At 33.7% G+C, this 22,062-nt stretch overlaps 3 protein-coding genes across 3 annotated transcripts in view; 2 read left to right on the top strand and 1 right to left on the bottom strand.

Moving 5' to 3' along the window:
• The window catches only part of LOC149032920 (uncharacterized), a 164,759-nt gene that overhangs the window by 57,981 nt on the left and 84,716 nt on the right, over window positions 1-22,062 (top strand). The window lies entirely within an intron of this gene.
• Window positions 1,332-3,585, bottom strand: LOC149032925 (uncharacterized). Its single transcript, XM_089171416.1, has 3 exons — window positions 3,444-3,585; window positions 2,716-2,771; window positions 1,332-1,880 (listed from the first exon to the last, which is right to left on the bottom strand). The coding sequence occupies exons 1-3, from the start codon at window positions 3,583-3,585 to the stop codon at window positions 1,332-1,334; spliced, it is 747 nt and encodes a 248-aa protein (XP_089027542.1).
• On the top strand, window positions 11,415-13,473 carry LOC149032924 (uncharacterized). Its single transcript, XM_089171428.1, has 2 exons — window positions 11,415-11,711; window positions 11,868-13,473. Exon 2 carries the CDS (start codon window positions 12,065-12,067, stop codon window positions 13,115-13,117), a length of 1,053 nt encoding a protein of 350 aa, XP_089027554.1. The 5' UTR covers window positions 11,415-11,711; window positions 11,868-12,064; the 3' UTR covers window positions 13,118-13,473.

Here is a 22,062-nt window from a genome sequence, read left to right as displayed (position 1 = left end):
TAATACTGGCGATCGTCTGGATGAATCCATATTTGTCGATACATTTTCTCGATATCCGCCGTCAATACGTGCCGATACGTCCGAAATCGTAACATGTGTTCTACTAAAATGTCTTATATTGTCGGTCCGACTAAATAAGGTGTCGTTAAGAGAAAGTCTCTTATCATTTTTCGCGGAGGCGTTGAATACGACCCGTACCTTTGTTGTCATGCTGGCTGATTTAATGACCGCGTGGTGGAGAAGACAGTCACCTCCTATAGGTTCGTCTTCGACGATTGACATGTGTCCTAACTCGATATATTCCCGTATGATTCGTTCGTATTCCTTCCGGAGCTCAATATTCGCGTGTAACTTCTTCCAAAGATTATGAAGGGTAGTCGCACAGTATATCTCCCTGATTCATAGCGTTTTGCATTTTAGACATAATGATTTTGCCTTCTATTTTGTTTACTGAATTCGATCGCGTTATCTTAGGAACGGTAAGTAGCGAAAAGTTCCGCCTATATTTATTGTCTAGTGATCGAATGGTTATCTCGATAACGCCTGTCGATCGAGTTCTGGTATAGTTAATAGCGTGCATGGAAATCGAATGTGGTTTAATCGGTAAGTGTGATTCTTTCGCGAAATTCTCGGCAATGAAGTGTGCGGCGGCACACGTATCTAATAACGCCCGACATTGTCTGAGAGTTCCGTCTCCCTTTCTTACACGATACATGATGCTCAGAAAAAATTGATTCGGTACACCGTGTGAATTGACATGAGAATCGGTGTTAGTCGCGTGAGGGTGGGTTCGTTTGCGATGTCGACGCGGTCTCCGTCTTCGCGGGGGTGTTGCTCTCCTTTTACGTGATCTCATGCTCGTCATTATCTATATATAATGACGTGTGATGGGCCTGGTGACATATCCGACAACGCAAGGCTCTAAATGGTTCCTGGTGCTTTCGTAAGCAATTCTTACATAATTCGTACTGTTAAATCGTTGCCAGTCTGTCTTGTATCGTCATGTCGTAATATCAGGGGCAACGGTATACAAAATGTTCATCTCTTTTGTATAGAACACAATAAGTCGGGGTCCGAGTAAGAAACGTACTCGGTGTATAGGTATCCTGTCGCTTTCGCGGTCGTAAAGTCATCGTCTCGGGATATCCACGTTTTGCGCGGGGCTCGTAGGTCGCGGGCGTTAGTTAAGTTTACAACGGAGCACATGCACGCGCATATCTGGTTAAAAAACTAAATAATTGCTCGATAGTCGGATATTCGTCGGAATCTATCTGTTTTTTCCATTCTTGTAACATGTCGGGGGGTAACGCGCGTTCAGCGAGGCGTACTCGCTAGGCCACTGAACTTTCATCAAATGTCTCAAGCGTGGAGATGTGAGAACGCAGTTCGTTCAAAAACGCTGGTATGTCCTTCGCTGATCTGGTTTTCGGTCGAGGTATGTCGATTAACGCGTCGACTGCCCGAGCTAATAGTATACGTGGTACGTCGAATGCTTTTAGTAAGGCTCCCCACGCGTCTTTATATTTTTCCCCGGTTAATTGATAGTGTTGGATCGTTTGAGGGGCCTCGCCGCGAAGGGAGTCACAAAGGTATACGTGCTTTTCTAAGTCCGACAGGTCACTGCGCGCGTCTACGAGGGTTAAGAAGCTAGATTTAAATGGGATCCATGTCCCTATATTTCCGTCGAATCGCGGGATCTCGAGACGCCGTAATTGTATTTGTTGATCGCGAATCTTCGTAGTATCGTTATCTCCGTTAGAGTTGCTCTTGTTAACCGTGGCTGTATCGCTCGAATGAATTTTATTTCCGATCACGTGGTATCTCTTTATAAGCTGATCTAAATCGTCGACTCCTACTTCTCCGGCGTTGGTATTAACATACTTTTCATACAATGATTCGTAGTTATCTACTTGCTTGGCAACCCATACAAAGTTTGAAAACCGGCTCTCGGACGGCCCATCGCCGGGCGAATGGTGACATCTAACGGCCGGTCATTGGCATCTTCTAATGGCCCATGGACGGCTGAATATACAAATAACCCCGGCTCATTAATCGTAATTGATCATCGGCCGATTAATGGGCTCAGCAATGGGCCACGTATTATTCAAATTATCGGCCCATTGATAGTTTTAATTACATTCCATTTATTATTCCAACAAATATTGGCCCGTTAACGGCACATAAACGGCAAATCATAACATAATAATAATAATAATAATAATAATAATAATAATAATAATAATAATAATAATAATATTTTTATAATATTTTATTATTATTAAAATTATTATTATTAATAATATTATTATTATTATTATTATTATTATTATTATTATTATTATTATTATTATTATTATTATTATTATTATTATTATTAAATATGTTAATATTGTATTTCTTTTATAAACTACATAGTTGATAAGTTTTTGAGTAATAATTTAATTACTTAATTAGAATATTTATTTGATAATTGTATAAAAATTTAACTGCCCGTCTGTATTCAAATTTTTATTAGTCTAGATAATTCTTATTAAAGTGAATATTATAAATAAAGACTTCATTTTATCAAGTTGAAAATAATTTATTTCTTTAGCTTATAGTTAAGTTTTAAATTTAAAAAATCTAAAATATAATAATAGAAAAAATTTATGTCGAGAGAGATATTTGTTTTCGCCCGTGCTCTCGGTCATTATATCTAGAAAGCCATTTCCCAACCTTTTTAGTAAAATTTTTGCATTCATCCGAATTACCAAATTTTTCGGTAACTACATCTGTAATATAAGCAAAAAAAAATTATAAATTCAATTCTACATACTTAAGGGGACCTTCTACTCTGAGCATCTAAAAAAAAGGCTATTTTCGCGAATTTTTTCCAAGAAAACTATAAAAGATATCGATATAAAAGTTGTTGGGTTTGTTAAATTGAGTCTTAAACTATATAAATGAATTTTTATTTTTTCATTTTAATTAATTTTTTATTGCAAAAACAGTAGTATAAAAAAACACCTTAAAACTTTAGTGCTTTGGTAGCTCCATCAGAACTTGAGAATGGCTTACCTGAAACATAAAAGTAAAATGGTTTTATATTCTGTATGACTTCAGCTACAAATTGACAGTTTTATATAAAAATTTTATCAATAAATAAAAAAATGGTGGACAAATTACAAAAAAAACGTAAATTTGACCTTTTTTTTTATTGTTTTTGACTGAAAATAAATAGTAAAAATTAAAATATAAGAAAAAACTCTCCGTCACTTTGTTACAGCTCATGTGTAGAATATGTGGATTAAATTTTATAAGAATCGGTTTACTGGTTCGTGAGATACGATGGAGCTAGTATTTCAAAACATAGTTTTGAGATAAACGCGTTTAAAGTTTTTTTTTTCTACTCAAAATCGTTAAAAATTCTTACCTAAACTTAATCTGCGATGCCTGGACCGTACAATAGACCTTCCATGTTCCATACGCAGTTATTAAAGCTTTCATTATTTTTACATTATTTATTTTTACAGTACCTCTCATGCATTTAAAAGTTTCCGTAGTGCTGCAGTTAAGTTTTCCAGTTCCTTTTATAATTTTCCCCATAACTGAATAATATGTTTTAACACTTTTAGTCAATAAAGCAGATGCCATTTTACATATACATCCTCTAGCAGTAGTCTGTCCATAAATTAAAACACGAAGAAGAACTAACTAAAAAAAATATATATATATGTGGGACGAGCGCCTCCATGCCAAACTTGTTAAGCATTCGGGGGAGGGAACTGGTCGGTGGTCGCCCGGAAAGCGAAAGATCCGTGGTTCGAGTCCTGGTCCAGTCAGTCCAGCGGTCCAGTTTTTTTTCACGAATCTTACATATATATATATATTAATTTGTGTAAAATCAATGTAATGTAAATCGTTATTAGATTGAATGTAAATTTAACCAATGCTTCTTTTTTTGATTCTGAGCTTTTTACGTCATCAAATTTCTTAAAATCTTCTAAATCTGTAAAGGGCAATTTGACATCTAATTTTGTTGTTGCATCAGATACGTTAAGCTAAGGAGTTCCAGATAGATTATTAGCTAACAAAGTATTTTTCAACTCATCGAAGTTTTTTTTCAAATCGTACTGTAAGCTCTTTTTTTCACTAGTTAGATTGAGTTTAATTGAATCGTTTAAATCACGTAGCTTTTTGTCCAAATAGTCCTTCAAGGATTCTATAAAAAGAAAAGTACCTTTAAAATCTATATATAGATTATTAAAAGATATATCTTTTTAACCCATTGACTGCCAGCTACGAGATATCTCGTATTAAGCGTGTGTATCAAAACTGCCAGCTATGAGATATCTCGTAGTGCGTGCTGCAATTTTAGATTAATTACAAATGGCCATTTCAGTTAAAAATATTTTAAAAAGGTGAATGAAAAATTTATATGGAGTAAAAAACGTATTAATTTTCAATTTTTATTATAAAAGTTAGAACTTATACGATTAGATTATTACATAAAATTTTATTTACATAAATGTATGAATGATAAATTTATATACTGTAAAAAACATTAATTATCAGTTTTTATTATAAAAATTATAACTTAGACGATTAGATTAAAATAATTATATTTATATATATGAATGTATTACTAAAATTTAAAAATATTTTTATTATTGTTGCTGAATATGATAAACTCTAAAACAAGGATTAACGCAAAGTGCTGGCTTCTCGGGGCACTGTGGACAAAAATACCTAGTCTCCTTACGTTTTTTTCCTTTGTACAGATTCGACATGGCTTTGTAGGCATTCTGTTTTTTTCTGTGAGAAGAAGATGTTCTAAATAATGAAAATCAGTTGCATTTGTATTACAGTTCCTGCTTTCTCTTACATTGTTGTCGTCACCAAGAAAAAAATGCATAATAACTGATTCCCTAAATTGAAGTAACGTCATTTTTTTATTCTTTCGATTTCTTTGGTTGTGAAACATATGTGCATTGTGCAGAAAGATTTCCAAGTAATGTAGTGCAATTTTCTTGTACCAACGGATGGTTTTCTTAAGGAATGAGTAATATGACATACGTTGGTCAGAGCCATCAATACCCGCCATTCCCAAAGTATAATCTCTGACTGTATCCGGTTTAGTCGAAATTTTTCCATTTTTGTTCTGCACTGGAACCATTTCACCTTTATGCATGTTGGATATAGTCAGCACATCCCGCTTATCTTTCCATTTGTTGACTGTAATGGATCCTGATCTGAGCCATTCAGAGTCTCCTTGATTCAGTTTCTTTTTGACTAAATTTTCTGGATTTCCCTTTCGGTAGAATTTTAACGTGCCTCATACATATGTTGATTTACTCGTGAGATTTTTCGCGAGCCCAACTGAATTATAGTAGTTGTCCATATAAAGTTCATAACCACTATTCAGGAAACCATCCATCAGAGCCAAAACGACATTTGAAGCGTGATTTCGTCTATTTAGATCATCATATTTGCCAACATAAATTTTCACTCTCAAGACTATTCCGTTAGGTTCACAAAGTTCATACAGTTTGATGCCATATCTATGCCGTTTATTTTTTATGTATTGGCGAAAAATCAACCTTCCTCGCCAAAGAACTATCGCTTCGTCAATACACAATTTTCTCTCCGGTTTATAGATTCGGTCCATAGTTTCGTTTTATTAAAAAAAGAACACTACGAGATAACTTGTAAGTGGCAACCAGCGCAGGAATTTTATTTAGTGACGCCAGCTACGAGTTATCTCGTAGTGTTTTTTTTATTCAATAAAAATTACTGTAAATGCTATTACAATTTTATATCAGTACCTTAATATAATTATATTTTGTAAACTTTCATGTATTCAAAATAAAACCTTGGCAACCAGGGCAAGACGCTCTAAATATGTCTGGCAGTCAATGGGTTAAAGTATCGAGAATTTTGATCATTAATATTAAATTGGATAGAAAGTATCCGCGGAAATTTACTTTTATTTCAAATTTATTTTTACAAGAATGAATAAACCGATTTAGGTCAAATATGCGCCGTTTTGTTCGATAACTTGTTGCCATTTTGAAGGTAATTTCATTAGGCCTCTCTCATAGAAGACCTCATTCCTATTGGCAAAAAAGGGAGACAACCAATTTTCACAAGCCTCTTTTAAGGGCAGCTTAGTACTGCCAAGAGCATTTTGCATGGACCAGAAAAGGTGGTAATCACTTGGTACCAGGTCCGGACTATACGGTGGGTACGATATAATCTCCCATCCAAGTTCCCGGAGTCTTTGCCGGGTCGTCAAAGATGTGTGCGGTCTAGCGTTGTCCTGATGGAACACAACACTCTTTCTATTCACTCTTTCTTTCAAGCGCCTACTTCAATTTGGTCAGTTGTTGACAGCATATGTCCGAATTGAGTGTTTGGTCATAGGACAGCAGCTCATAGTCTAGCGTTAATTCTGATCATACGTCGAGCAAGTGCTCGCCTAGCTGTGTCTCAGGCTATTGCCTATTACACGTGATGTTGAATGCGTAAAACCATAGCAAAGAGAACAATGACCGTAGATGTTGTGGTCATTAGGCTTGGAAAAACCCCCTCTTCACCATTTCTGGATCATCAGAGAGGTAGACCGTCGCAAAATTGGGAAGTGACCCACTTAGCCGTTTTTCTGGAAAATTATCTGAATTTACTAGCAAAACGTTGTCCAGCGGGGGCCACGAGGAGGCAGGGTCACCAGCAATTGCTCGGTCTCATGCAGGCTAGCATCAGATGTTATGTGCTAGTATTTGGGTAATTTTACAACCCAGCTGTATCGGTACACCAAATGGTGCCTGCGGTTACGTCTACAGCTTCTTTTGCAGGGATTAAGATTGCTTACCTTCTTGTGTTTTGGTCCTTGTTCTTTAGTACTGTAACTGAATATTCATTAAAAATGCCAAAAATTTCTTCGGTTACTAAGCACTTGTAATCGCATGGCCAAGTATGGTGTTTATCTATTACTGCCTGTTTTAGTCTTAGCCTTGAGTCATTTAGGAGCATACAGTCAAAGATGATATGTTGGACTGATTCGACTTCACCACAGCTGCAAATATCAGTGTCTGTTAAGTTAAGACTCTTAAGTTTCTGTTTAATATTTTCGTGTCCTGTAAGGAGTTGGACTATGAAATGGTTATGTTTTATCCATTTTGCGTTTAACCTTTTTTCTATATTTTCATAGAACTGGAATGTCAGCCTTCCTTTTTGGCTATCATTCCAGTTCTGTTGCCATATTCTTATTGTTTCTTTTTTAATTTCTAGGAGTCTTAACTTAGTTTCACTTCTATTTACAGTCTCAAGTGCTTCGAATCTTTTTGAGAAATGCTGAAAAGACAAGTTTTGGCGTTGATAATAAAGACTTACCTTTTCAGTTAGTTGAAGTCCTATGGGAGTTGCTCCTGCTATCACGCAAAGAGCGTCCGTTGATATTGTTCTATATGCTTTAGTTACCCTAATTAGAGCATATCGTTGTGCTTGATTTAGTTTCCTGTGGTGATGAGTATTAAGTTTGTCAGCCCAGCCAGCTGCAGCATAAAAGATAATAGTTATAAAAACTCCCTTGTACAATGATTCCATGATAGAGTTGTTTAGACCCCATGTACTTTTCGCAACTCTGGCAAATTAACTGAAAATGGCCTTACTCTTGTAACAGATGTAGTTAACATGTGGGGTTATGTTCATTCTTGTTCCATATGTGACTCCTACTTATCGTGATTCTGAAATCATTCTTAGTGATCTATTACCAATTTTGACTGTTGGTGGTCTTCTTATATCTAAGAAACCTTTAAGAACAATCATGTGAGAATTTGTCACTGATAGTTCTAGCTTTTGTCTTGTACACCAGCTATTTAAGATGGAAGTAACCTGATTTGCCTTAAGCTCAAAAGCTCTTCTGCTATTTCCTTTCACTATTATTGCGATATCATCAGCGTATGCAATAGCCTCGTTTCCCGTACTTGAGATTTCTTCCAGAACATCATCGAGGATGATGTTCCACATTAAAGGTCCCAATACGGATCCCTGTGGGCATCCTTTGCTTGCAACTTTAGATATCTGGATAGTATTAGTTGTAATTTTTGCTATTCGATTTGAAAGATAGCTTGCAATCAGGTTATATATGTTTCTGGGGCAATCTCTGCGCTTTAGATTGCTAAGTACGGTAGGCCACCATACTCCATCAAATGCACCAGAAATGTCGAACATGAGGCCGATGGCATACTTGTCGCTTGTTTGATGCACAATGTCTCTTAATTTTATTATTGCATCTTCTGTTGATCTGCCTGGCCTGAAACCGTACTGTCTAGTCGATGCCAAAGGGTGTGTATGTGATATTGTCTGTAATCTTCTGGCAATAAGTTTCTCCAAAATTTTCCCAAGTACAGGGAGTAATGATATTGGTCTGTAAGATTTTAAATCTGTTGCTGGCTTGTCCATGCTTTTTCTGAGTATCCTGATTTCTGCTATTTTCCATTGATTTGGGAAAGTCCCCTGTATTAGGCATTCGTTGAAGAGATCTTTTAATACATTAGACAGTACGGGCATAGCGTTCTTTATCATTTCTGATTCAATTAGATCGTGTCCAGGAGCCTTCCTATTGCCTAGTTTTTTGATAGCATTTTGTACTTCAGAAACATTAAATAGCGGTGTGTCCTGTATGCTTGGTGCTAGAAGTGTGTTACTTCTAGTAATAATGTGCCACTCTGTCTTATTGTCCACATTATCATCAGGAATCATGTTATTGAGCAGTGTTTCCATTGTGTCATTGAAGTTTAACGTTTGTCTGCCATTTTGATTAATTGTTTCTATGACATTTTCAACACGGATTTTGTTTCTTAGAATTTTGTACACAATACTCCATGGTTCCTTATTTCCAATATCAATGACAAACTTCTCCCAACTTTCTTGTTTTGCTTTTGCTATGTTCTTTATATATTGGTTTCTTAGTTTCTTATATTCTGTTTTATGTATTATCTTTAGTCTATTGTTTATCGTTTTATTGTATTTTCGTCGGGCTCTCTTGACTAATTGACGTTGATATGTGAGATCACTGATCCACCATGGTGCAGACTTGGAAAAGCGTTTCTTTTTCGGAATACAAGTTTGTGCTGCTCGTAATAATGCATGTTCAATTTTATTTGCAGCATCTGTTGCACTAATACTATCTTCATTGTTAACTGTATCCATGATGTTAGTTAAATTTCTAATATACTTTTCCCAGTCTGCTTTCTTGGTATTAAATCTATCACCTTTGAGACTTATGACCTTATCTGAGGCTGATGTTATTTTAAATGTGATAAGGTTGTGGTCACTTGTTGTTTCGCCGTTGTGTACCTTCCAATTAGATATAGAGTTAATACAGCTACTGCCAGCGATTGTGATATCGATATTATCCTGTCCTCGTGTATTGTCAAAGGTGAAGGTTCAGATTCTTTGTTGGCTATGTGTAGTTGGAATTGCGATAATAATTCCTCAAGTGCTTCTCCTTTTTCGTCTGTACATTTACTAAACCAAGTTGTTGACTTAGCATTTGAGTCTATGCAAAATATAATGTTCTTCCTGTCCAGCACCATTAGGATATTTTTCAAATGAAGTATATATGGATCAATATCCTCACAGTGTTGGAAATATGCACTAACTAAGTAAAACTTCAAATTGTCAATTTTAATCTCAACGCAAATTATGTGGGTGTTGCTTAATTGCTCAATTTTAATAACATCAATTCTGTTGTTAAAAATAACTATTGCCGCTTTAATATTATTAGATGCTATAACATTTGAGAATGTTTTAGTATCTAGTATCACTTTAGTGCATATTCCCATGCCTGCCACCTTATTATGATACGAATAAGGTTCTTGGACAGTAAGTATGTCTATCTTGTGCTCAAATGCTAATTGCCTTAGTTCATCTGATACAGACTTTGAGTTTTGCGCATTTATCTGTCCTATCGTTACAGTCTTCTTAGTAACATATGTTGTAAAGTTACTTACCATAATCTACTTTTTGGATGTAGCTGGCAAGTGCAATCTTGTATACTGGGCATCCCGATAAACGCGAGGAGTGATTGCAAGGTTTTCCTGCTCTTTTGCAGTTGATGCATGTTTGGTTCTTTTCCTTAGCTTTGCACTCCTTGTAGTTGTGTCCATCACATCCGCAATGTCCACAGGTGTCGGTCTTAGCTTTGCTGTGCTTAGACACATGACCGAATGATTGGCATTTATAGCAACGTCTTACGACGGTGTGGTCTCTAATCCACAAGGATAGCCATCCAATGTAAACTTTTTCATTTTTCAGGAGATTATTCCTCGCATTTGGTGATACCTCGAGGATTATATTAACATTTTCTGGGTTTTCGTAGTGTGATCTGTGTGAAATTGAGATTTCTTCAGCAAATTTACTTTTAGAAAATTCCTCCATATTTTGTTGCCTGAGTGCTTCCAGAAACTCCTTGTTGCTCATTTCTTTTATTACGTTCTGAACCATTAGCATTGGTCTCTTTTTTGCTGGTACCCCGGTCCGTTTGCCTACCTTTTGCCATTTTTCTGTATTTATCACTCGTTCAAGATCTTCTTTCGTCTCAGTCTCAACGAGAATGCTACTTTTGGAAATTTTTCCTTTGCTTGTGCTATATTTGCCATGACCGTTATCTTTGTCTCTTCGCTAGTTGAGATTTTACTTTCAGTTGTCGGATAGATGGCAACTACGTGTCTGGTTTTGCTTGTGGTCTTGCTTGTTTTTTTTGCTACAACAGGGATTTTAAGACGGTCTGCATAACTGGATGTTTTTGTCTGTGTGGTATTACTCTTTTTCAACTCATTAATGCTGGTTGTTGCTGTAAGGATGGCCTGTTCCAATTTGTGTAATTTCTCGTCTATTGAACCTTCTGTTGGCTTTGTCTTTTTAATGCTTTCGTTTTCTTCTTTTAGCTCCAAGATTGTTTGGAGCATGGCAGTTACATTATTTTTTATTTCGACAAGGTCGTCAATAACTATTTCGTCAATTTCGATATGTTTCAGATTTCGCTCAAATCGTCTGAAACCTTTGACTTTCTTTTCAATCTCATTTTCTTGCTGTTTTTTGATTGATTTTCGGGGTATATTTTCTTCGCCCCGTTGCTCTTCATCGCTAATTTCTTTCCGTTTTTTGGCCTTAATTTTCCAAACAGACGGTTCCTCAGCAATTTCCATTGCTTCCACAAAGCTATTTTTTAGTTGCGGGAATTCCATCACTCTAATTTGCTTATTTTTAAAATCGAACTTATTAATGGAGCGCTCTGATTGGTCGCTCGACATAAATTTGTCCAAGATGGACAATTTCAAATGGAAAATTCATAATTTTCAAATGGACACTGAGGCGCTAGGCGGCGCACCACGCGCGCGGGAAAAAAACGTCGGCACTATAGGGATTGAGAAAGATGACTTTGACGGCACCTGCTGGGAAAAATGTAAAGCAAAGTGATGGCAAGTGCTATACAAAATAATAGAAAATTTATTAAATTAATTATTTTTTTAATCTGATTGAAGTAAATTTTTGTAATGTCTTCTTGAAAAGTATCTTGTTGTATCCGGGGATGTTCCAATATACCATATAAAAACAAAAACCAAAATTCAAGAGTTAAATTTTATCGTTTCCCTGCAAGTACTCTGAATTCAGAGTGGATAACCCCATAAACGTGAACAATGGATAAATGCAGTGAAAAACTATGTGTAAGTAAATTATTTTAATAAAAAAATTAAATTAATCACGATCAAATTTAAAAAGCTAAGTAGTATAAAATAGAATATTAAACTATTTAATGATTATTTTATAAAATAAATGAAATCGTACCAGGGAAAAGTAAAATTAAAAAAATTTTTTTTTAGGAAATATTCAACTGATTGGGAGCCAACTAAAAACACTCGAATTTGTAGTGCTCATTTTATAAATAATCAGAAGTCTGAACATCCTCGGCATCCTTCATACACACCAACAATTTTTCTTTGGTAAAGTAAATACAAAAAACTCAACTCAATCAGTTGAACGTTTCGAACGATTACGACAAAGGAATTTACGGAGTGAAATGAATATCTTTAATAATAAAAATAATAATACTAATAATAGTAATAATAATATAAGTGAAATTGAAATTGAAGATTATAATAATTGGGTAGATGTTGAAACACAGAGTGTAGAAGATCATTGTGCATTTGATGATACTCCAAAAAAAACAACTCGTAGTATTACATGTCAAACTGATGAAATTGTTGATGAAAGTGTTTTAGATGAACATAATTATATTTTTTGTAATATAAATTCCTGTGATGGTGTAAGTACTGCTGAAGTAAAAGTAAACATTCCAATTAAAAGGACAGCTGAAAAAATTTGTTATGTTAATTTGTCGCCTTTACACAAGAACGTTGAAGATGTTGGGTGTGATCCAATTGCTCCAGATTCTATTAAATCTGATTGTCCAGGTTTCCATGGAATTACTTCTGTTCATGATGACCAATCCTTTAGCAGTTTAACCGGTGGTAATTTTTCAATATTTGCACTTTTATTGAATATGCTTCCTGACATAAAATCTACCAAAATAGATAAAAAAACAAAATTACTTATCACTTTGACAAAATTGAAGACTGGTCTGACATTTACAGCACTAGGAATACTATTCAGCATTCACAGAACTTCAGCACAAAAAATATTTATCAGGAACTTACAACAACTCAATATTTTATTGAAAAATTTTATAGTTTGGCCTTCGAGAGCTACTATACAAGCAACTCTACCAGAAGCTTTCAAAAAAAATTACCCTGCAACACGCGTGATTATCGATTGCACTGAAGTGTATACAGAACAACCGCCGGAAGTAAGACAGAAAGTTTTAATGTACTCGGACTATAAATATCATCAAACAGTGAAATTCTTGGTTGGGTGTGCTCCAAACGGAGTGATAACTTTTGTATCTAAGTGCTACGGTGGTCGTTCTAGTGACTGTTACATTACGAACGATTGTGGAATATTAGATTTAATAGAACCTGGTGACGTTGTTCTTGCTGATAAAGGTTTTCCTCAAATTCAAACCGAAGTTGAAAAAAAAAAATGCTATCTTCATTATGCCTTCTTTTGCACATGATGGACAATTTACAGCTGAAGAAGTTAACAAAACCCATAATATTGCTTCAGTCAGAATTCATATTGAAAGAGTGAACCAAAGAATCAAAGATTTCAATATTTTTACAAAAATACCAATATCTTTACTTCCTCATGTAGATGAAATTGTTTTTGTAATCTGCAGTTTAATAAATATTTCCTACCCTATAATAAAACAATAATTTAAAAATAATAATATAAATACAAGTGTATAAAATTAAAACTTTATTTTAAAAATTTATATGATTTATGTAATTATTTTTTATCACATTTTTGTTCATACTTTTTATGTAACAATTAAATTACAATAAATATAAGAATTTTTAACATTTATAAAAATTTGCAAAAGTCTCATAGAGTTTTGTTTTTTTCTTTATAAAACTAATAAGTTAAATTGTTAAGTAAAAGGTAAGTTAAATAAATATTGTAAATTAAATAATAATAATAATAATAATAATAATAATAATAATAATAATAATCTGAATTATTGTAGATAGAAAATGCATCTAGTTTTTTTTTCAGAATACATAGAAAATAATCTTTGGAGATAATGATGAAAATAAAATTTTTGCAGTGCAGTTATGATTTTGTTAAGAAATGCCTCATCTCGTTCAATAGTTATTAAAACACTACCCTTAGGTGAATAGATGAATAAATCACAAAAAGCAATGTTTGTGACGTACATTTGAAGCTGGATTTGAGTATAAATCGAGTGAGTTGTACTTAAGTGCAATCCATTTTCATCAAATTTTAAATATTGAACGTTGATTTCAAGTGATTCTTTATCGAAAATCGGTTGATTACGGCATGAATATGGGCATTTCACTTCAATCACTCTTTTCTGCCAAATATTTGGCCCATAAACTAGAATACTATCTGGACTACACGATATCCATGGCTAAAGAATATTAACACATTGCGTACGGGTCACGAGATATCTCGTTTTTAGCAAATTGAACGTTGCGTACGGGTCACGAGATATCTCGTTTTTAGCAAATTGAACGTTGCGTACGGGTTACGAAATATCTCGTTTTCATGTTTTTTTTAACCGTTTGAGTGCCACGGGCTTTTCTCATTTCCTGATCGAAACTTGCCAAGCGGCGCGATAGCGCTTGTTATATTATATTTTTATTATTTTTTATATTATTTTTTTGTTATTGTTATATTTCGCGCCTGCTGTAATTATGGGCTTCGCAGCTCAGAGCGCTGCAGTTTTCAAGACAGGACAGAAGAAGCGCGATCGCGCCGCTTGGCACTCAAACGGTTTAAATATAATTTTATATATATTTTTATATGGATAATTATTATAATACTTTGAACATTACTGAATTTTTATTACAAAATAAAATCCGAATATGTGGCACAATACGCGCCAATAGATTGCCAAAATGTTTAAAAACAAAATCGTTGAACCTAAAAAAAGGGGAGAGTATTTTCAAACGGAAAGGTGATATTTTGTTACAAGTTTGGAAAGACAAGAGAGAAGTGAGAATAATTTCAACAATTCACAAATTTGAAATGGTTAAATGCACGAGAAAATATAAAACCGTACAGAAACCGAAGTGCATTGTTGATTATAATTTAAATATGAACGGTGTGGACCTTGCAGATCAGTATCTGTCGTATTACTCAATATTGAGAAAAACAATTAAATGGCCTAAAAGGTAGTATTATATCTCGTCAACTGCAGCCTGTTCAATGCATTCAAGATTTATAATTCGTGTAATGATGAAAAAATGAAATATAAAGATTTTCTACTTGCTGTGATGAAATTATGGACGACGGAAGAAAAATCAACGGATACATTTATGGACATAGAACAAGGTATTTCAAATACAACAAATCATCTACGTGTCGACCCACCATGTAGACTCGCTGGTAATATGAAACAGCACGTACTGGAACCAATAACGAGTAAAGGCAAGAAGAAGTTCCCAACCAAACAATGTAAAGTTTGTTCGTCCAATGGAAAAAGGAGCGAAACAAGATACTGTTGCAAATTATGCCGAACAGCATTGCACAAAGGAGTATGCTTTACCAGATACCACACTCTAAAGCATTATTCAAGTTTGTAAAATAAATAATATTATAGTTTAAATGTAAAAAATCTTATAAAATAAATAAATGTATTAACTATATATATGTAGTAATATTTAAGAATAATTTATGTGAATATAATACCAAATGCAAATTAGAAATGTGTGTATCCGCTTCCTATTGCTTGCCAAGCATGCTTCTGAAGCGTTCGAAAATGTGCGGGCGTTGACGGCGTGTTGAACGTGCAGAGCGCCGTACGCAATGTGTTAACAATGAGACCAACACTAACTACTTCCCAATTTGGTTGTAGTAATTTTTCATATTCTTTGAGAGCAACTTCTTCAGTTTTCTTTCCATAACTCATGGCAGAGGTCTCAACTTTACTAGGATTCACAAGCTCATCAATAATTTTTTCAACGTCAAAACGATTTCCTTTGACTTTGTGCCCATTGCTAGCAGTGATACGCAACTTTCTTTCCTCAAACCACTCAGATTTTTGAGACTGATCGATCGTTCTAATACTTATTGATAATTCTTTATCTACATCACAGCAGACTTTATTTTGGTAAAAATCATGCCATTCTTTAAGCGTTTCACACTCAACACCATGCAAATTATTAACTAGTTGAAGAGTGAAAATGTCTAAAGTAACTTTTTTTGCTTTTTCTAATAAGTTATGTTTTCCTATCATCCGCTTAATTTCAACCAAGGTTTCAGCAGCAATAATTTCAACCTGATTTCTTTCTTCAAATTGAAGAATTTGAAATAAAGGTGAAAAAGGCACAAACTCCTTCAAGTTTTCAGTAGTAACATCAAAGGGAGTTAATTTTTCAGCTTCACTACATAAAGGAGGAGGTGAAAATAAAGTTGACATTCGAGCCCCTTTGTCATAACCCAACAGCTGACGATGCGAGGGTTTACCCCATCCTTGCGATTGACTAGTTTTACTAGCTGCAGAATCCGGTGAGTTAACGAAGTGTATTGCGGCACATATATGCTTACATTGCTGCGCCACTCCAGCTTTACAGGTGCAATTAGCACTAATAATATTTCGATTATTATCAAGCTGAAAATAATTTTTAAGTTACTGAAAGTTATTTAAACAATGTAATTAATATTAAAAATATAAATAATCTGTCGTTTTTTTATTCCATTAAAAATTGAAATAAAACTTCTACACTTCGAAACTTTTAACTAGGTTTATATTTAGTTATAAATTTTGTGAATTTATGAACATTAAAAATAATTTTAAGAAAGCTTCAACGTAACCAGATTTATCATATTTTTAATATTGTATAAAATAATTGTAAAAATAATTAGTAACTAACATAAATTTTTATTTTGTACACATCGGAAAGTTTGGTTTGAGCTACAACTGAGCAGGTTATTATTGAATGTTTATTGGAATCTTCTGTTTCCACAACCTTTAAAACGTGTCCTGACTCAAATAATTTTTTACCTTTAATGTCATTTTGACCCCTAATAAGGGTATTTTTGACGGGCAAGAACCCGAATTTAATTATTTTTTGCATTCTTAATGTCAACTAATACTAATACTATACTTTATTACACTAGATCGCTCCACTTTTAGCAATAGTGCTGCCTCTACAGTTCTTTCTCATAACATCCTATACCGCCCGAACACTTTTCCAATATGGCCGCTTTGTAGTCTGAGAACACGAATAATGTTTTTCGTTAATTGTTTCTCTTTAACTACTTCCAAAAATATAAATTTATATATTAGTTTGTTCCAAATTTTTCGCACTTTACATTAATCACAAAATTTTAATTAGCTAAAGCAATATTACACAAGTTTTCACTGGTAAAACACGGAGCGACGTGGAGACGTCCTACACACTTTCATCCAGGGGGCGCTAGTAGTAGCAGCTCATAATAGATGATTCCAGTGCTGTCAGATCGTGGGTAAATCTTACCCTCTCCCTGTGCCACTGGGATTGCACACAATGAAAGTTTTCCATGTCCGTGTGTTTGGGATGTCGAGGAAAGCCGAGTGTAACCGAAGTTGGCGGGCACGCCGGAGTGGCACACTATGAAAACGACTCGTGTCCATGTGTTCGGACGAAAAATGTACATTCGCTTTTAACTCTGCTAAATACCTGGGACACATAATAGAAAATAATACAGTCCGGCCAATCAAAGACAACCTAAAATCAATAGAAAATTTTCCACAACCAAAAACTCAAAAGAACATAAGACAATTTTTAGGCAAAATAAACTTTTACCATGAATATATTCCGAAAAGTGCCATAATACTAGATCCACTCCACAAATTATTGAGAAAAAATGAAAAGTTTATATGGACAGAAGATTGTGAAAAATCATTCCAGGAAATAAAAAAGCTACTATGCAAAAAACCAATATTAGAAATATTCGATCCAAAATTAGAAATAAAACTATACACAGATGCATCAATAGAAGGTATAGCAGCAATACTTAAACAAACACAACCTAATGGAAAAGATAAGCCAATAGCTTATTTTTCAAAGAAATTAACAGAAACTCAAAAGAAGAGAAAGGCTATATACTTGGAATGTCTGGCGATAAAGGAAGCGGTGAAATATTGGCAACAATGGCTTATTGGGAAAAGATTCACAGTGTTTTCAGACCACAAACCACTGGAAAACTTGAATATTAAAGCAAGAACAGACGAAGAACTAGGCGATTTAGCGTACTACTTATCACAGTATGATTTTGTAATAAAATATATTCCAGGAAAGGACAACATAGAAGCGGATTGTCTAAGTCGAAACCCAGTATTAGAACCAGGGGAAGATACAGAAGAAGCGCTAAGAACTGTGAATCTAATAGAGATAAACGAAATTCAAAGGGACCAAGCTGAAAACAAAAATATTCAACAAAATATAAGGAAACTTATAGAGAAAAATAAGATATTTTATAAGCACACAAGAAAGGGGGATAAAATAATTTTATCAGAGAAATTAAGCAAAAAATTAATAGAAAAAATTCACAAAGAATGGTGCCATATTGGTATACGCCAAATGACAGCAAGAATGAGTAAGAGATACACAGCAAAAAATATGACAAAAAATATAATAAAAATATGTAAAAATTGCAGGATATGTTTGGAGAATAAAACAAGAGGGCAAAGGAAATATGGACTAATGTCACACTTGGGCCCAGCGACAAAGCCTTTTCAAATTATGTCACTAGATACAATAGGGGGTTTTGGAGGAAATAGATCAACAAAAAGATATCTACACTTATTAGTTGACCATTTTACAAGGTACGCTTTCATAATAACATCACGGACACAAAACGCAAATGATTTCATAAAACTAATAAAAAAAGTAATAGAAATAAATCAGATAGAAATGATTTTAGCAGACCAATATCCAGGCATTAATTCAAGAGAATTTAAAGAATTTTTAAAAGAAAAAGGAATAAAAATAATATTTACAGCCGTAGATTCGCCATTTTCGAATGGTTTAAATGAAAGATTAAATCAAACCATAGTAAATAAAATTAGATGCAAAATTAATGAAAAGGAAAATAAAAAAGCATGGACAACAATAGCTCATGAATGTATAAAAAAATACAATGAGACAGAACACTCAACAACTAGATTTGCCCCAAGATATTTATTAGATGGATCAGACGTGAGTATAGTACCAGAAGAATTAAAAGAAGTTGAAGAAAAAGATATATGGCTTAAAAACAGAAAAACAGCAATAGAAAATACGATTAGATCTCATGACTATAATAAAACGCTATTCGATAAAAATAGAAAAGAACACAAATTTAACATAGGAGATTTAGTATATATAGAGAATGGAAATAAATTAAATAAGACGAAATTGGATAAATTGAGAACTGGACCATATGAGATAATAGGTCAGATATCGGATTCAATATATAACATAAAAACAGGAAAAAAAAGAAATACAGATTTATTCCATATAACAAAGCTCATACCAATCACCGATGAAACAGAAGACACAGATAAAGAATGATAAATATCACAAATAGAATACAAATTATGAAGTATTTTCACCCGGAGGGGGGAGATGTAAAGAAAGTGTACTTTCTTCCTTTGTGATTACGCGCGCTTTCATAAGTAGGAAGGTAGTAGGAAAGGCGTTATGTGTATAAACCTAATTGGATACACAAACAAAAGAGACAAAGCAAAGATGTAACGTATATGGATCAGAGGGGATATAAATAAGAGAGAAAAGACGTTACATATACAAATCAGATTAGATATTTAAAAAGGATAGATAGATTTAATAGACTAAGAAAGTGAGTGATAAAAGTGAAGAATAGACATAATTGTCGTTTTTCGTTTCAGGTAATATTATATTATTCATTTTGTAAATATTGTATATAGGAAATAAGGTTGACATAGAAATAAATTCGTTTCAGAACAACACTTTGTGCTATTCTTGACCGTTTTGTTTGAACCATTCCTATTCTGGTCTTATATATATATATATATATATATATATATATATATATATATATATATATATATATTTAATTATTAACAAAACGGTGATGGTAATTGAAAAAAACAGATTTATTACAAATTATTAATTGTTATGTTGAAATAAAGGTGTAACATCTGCATAATCATTGCAGGATGGTAATAACAAATATACACATTTACATTTTACAAGTGAAGGCTCAATAGAAATAGATTGACTCGCCTTAATATCTATCAAATAAATATTTAACCTTTTTGAATCGCATGGATCCCATTAGAACGAATTTAATTTTGTATAACGTTTTCCTACTATACGAACAACATTATCAATCATTTTGAAATTTGTAATTAAAATGACGGTATCATTTTTTAATAAACAACAGAAGCCATTTTTTGTTGTTGTTCAAAGTAAATCCATCAAACTGCAGAGATGTGATTTTTGAAGAATTTCTTTCAAAGTGTACGATCGGGTAAGTTTTTGAATTTTTGTTTTTTTTTTAGAACAGGTAAACTGTTTTCCTCATGAATTCGATTACAAATTTGCTCAAGAGGTTTTGGTGCGTCTCTAAGTTTATATTTAATTTTTCGTAAATAGTTTTCAAATTTGAACGCACTGAAGTTATCTAAGTGTCCATGATTCTTAACTTCTTCAGGAAGATGAATTAAATTATGCACATTATATAATAAGTTTTTTCTCCCATATAATTTTTCATATTCATCTACGAACCATCGTAATAATTCAGTCGCATAATTGTTGAGACTGAAACATCGAATGGGATCACATAAAATGCGGATTGCTACACTCAAAGCAATGAGGTAGTTATACTGTCGACTAGGCATACAATTTTGTAATATGACAGGACCAGTATATAGAAAAAATTGTCGACACTTCGTAGCTTTCCACTTATCAATCATATCGAAAAATCTTGGTTCTCGCGAAAATTCGGATGGAATAAAGCCTTTCAAATCCGTAAATGATTTTTTAATCAATTTTAATTGGTCTTGAGATAAGTTAACATTGCATGGACTTCGAAACCAAAATTGTACTAAACGTTTTAGTACACCTAAACAAACTAAATGCATGTAATCTAAAGGGAATTGTGTTACCATGCCAATATTTAGGTCAGGCAGAATAGATTTTCTTCGATGATGTTCTTCTTGACTCATATTTTTAAAAGATTCGTTTGTTCGCAAAGGGCTTTCGAGCTCAGTAAAGTAAACACAACCGTCACACTCTCCCTCCTACAATATTTGGAGCAGCTGAAGTATCCACTATGATACTTTGTGAGTGTTATGAAAGCTCTTGCAGGAGCATCGCATATAAAGAACTAATAACAATATTAATTTTTTTTTCATTAATATAATACCATTTTTAACAATCTCTTTTATATCCTGGACGAACGGAGAGATATAAAAATTAGCATCTTCAGGCTTAGAAAATCCGTGATAAAGACCGACCATAAACGGCTCCGTATAGAAATTAGCTTCAATAGCCACTAGTATTGGCCAAAATTGACTTTTCGATGATTCGGAAAATGACTTCCCGTCACAATTTATTTAGATAGAAATAGTATTAGGAATTTCAAGAAAATATTTTTCAATCGAGCGCTTTAATCCAGAAGTGATCCCAAAATGGATATATGCACCCCCATTGACATGAATAATTTCTCCAGTAGCATGTCGAGGTGTTTTCATTAAGCTTCGTACATCCTTTTACAGTTCTTCATTGTGCCCATGATTCTTTAAAATTTCATTAAACTATTTGCAGCCCGCTGTGAAATATTATTTTGAGTAAACCAAATACGCAAGTCTGCTTTTAAATCATTTGAAGTATTAACGTCATCAATTTTATCAATTTGATTGCCGGATTCACGTAAATAAATTTCATCAGTCACGTCAACATAATTAAAATCATTTAATGAAAAAATTTGATATAGATCTCTTTCATTTGATTGATTACCACAGAAATCTTCTTAGAAACTAACGTTTTTTTCATGGAGAGTCGGGTCATAATAATAATAATAATATTATTATTATTATTGTTATTTGCTGCTTTGAATAGTTCCCTCCCCTTTTGATTTTCTGTTATATAATCATCATTAGAGTTAATCACTTTTTTTAACATTTCTCTCGGTAGTTGGTATTTCCTTCGTCTTCAAAGATATCGAACTTCTTTTCCCATAACGATATCTAAAAATTACGGAGAATAAGCAATCTGAAATAAATTTAAAAAATTGGAATTTCATTAAAATAAAATTGTGGGACGAGCACGCCTCCATGCCAAACTTATCGGGCATTCGTGAGAGAGATTGGTTGGTAGGATAGCTGAATTGGTTAGAGAGCAATCACCCGGAAAGCGAAAGATCCGTGGTTTGAATCCTGGTCTAGTCAGTCCAGCGGTCCAATTTTTTTCACGAATCTCGCAAAAT

Source organism: Polistes dominula, unplaced genomic scaffold (assembly GCF_049000335.1).
Source record: "Polistes dominula isolate Pdom_NZ unplaced genomic scaffold, Pdom_raw_medaka contig_246, whole genome shotgun sequence".
NCBI classification, from domain to species: Eukaryota; Metazoa; Arthropoda; class Insecta; order Hymenoptera; family Vespidae; genus Polistes; species Polistes dominula.
This window is presented reverse-complemented; position numbering and strand designations above follow the sequence as displayed.

Coding starts and splice junctions, on each gene's coding strand:
- LOC149032924 (XM_089171428.1), top strand. CDS start 12,065: ATGAATATCTTTAATAATAAAAATAATAATACTAATAATAGTAATAAT.
- LOC149032925 (XM_089171416.1), bottom strand. CDS start 3,585: ATGGGGAAAATTATAAAAGGAACTGGAAAACTTAACTGCAGCACTACG. Junction 2,772..3,443: donor TGGAACATGGAAGGTCTATT/GTACGGTCCAGG, acceptor CTTATATTACAG/ATGTAGTTACCGAAAAATTT. Junction 1,881..2,715: donor GCAAAAATTTTACTAAAAAG/GTTGGGAAATGG, acceptor TTGTATGAAAAG/TATGTTAATACCAACGCCGG.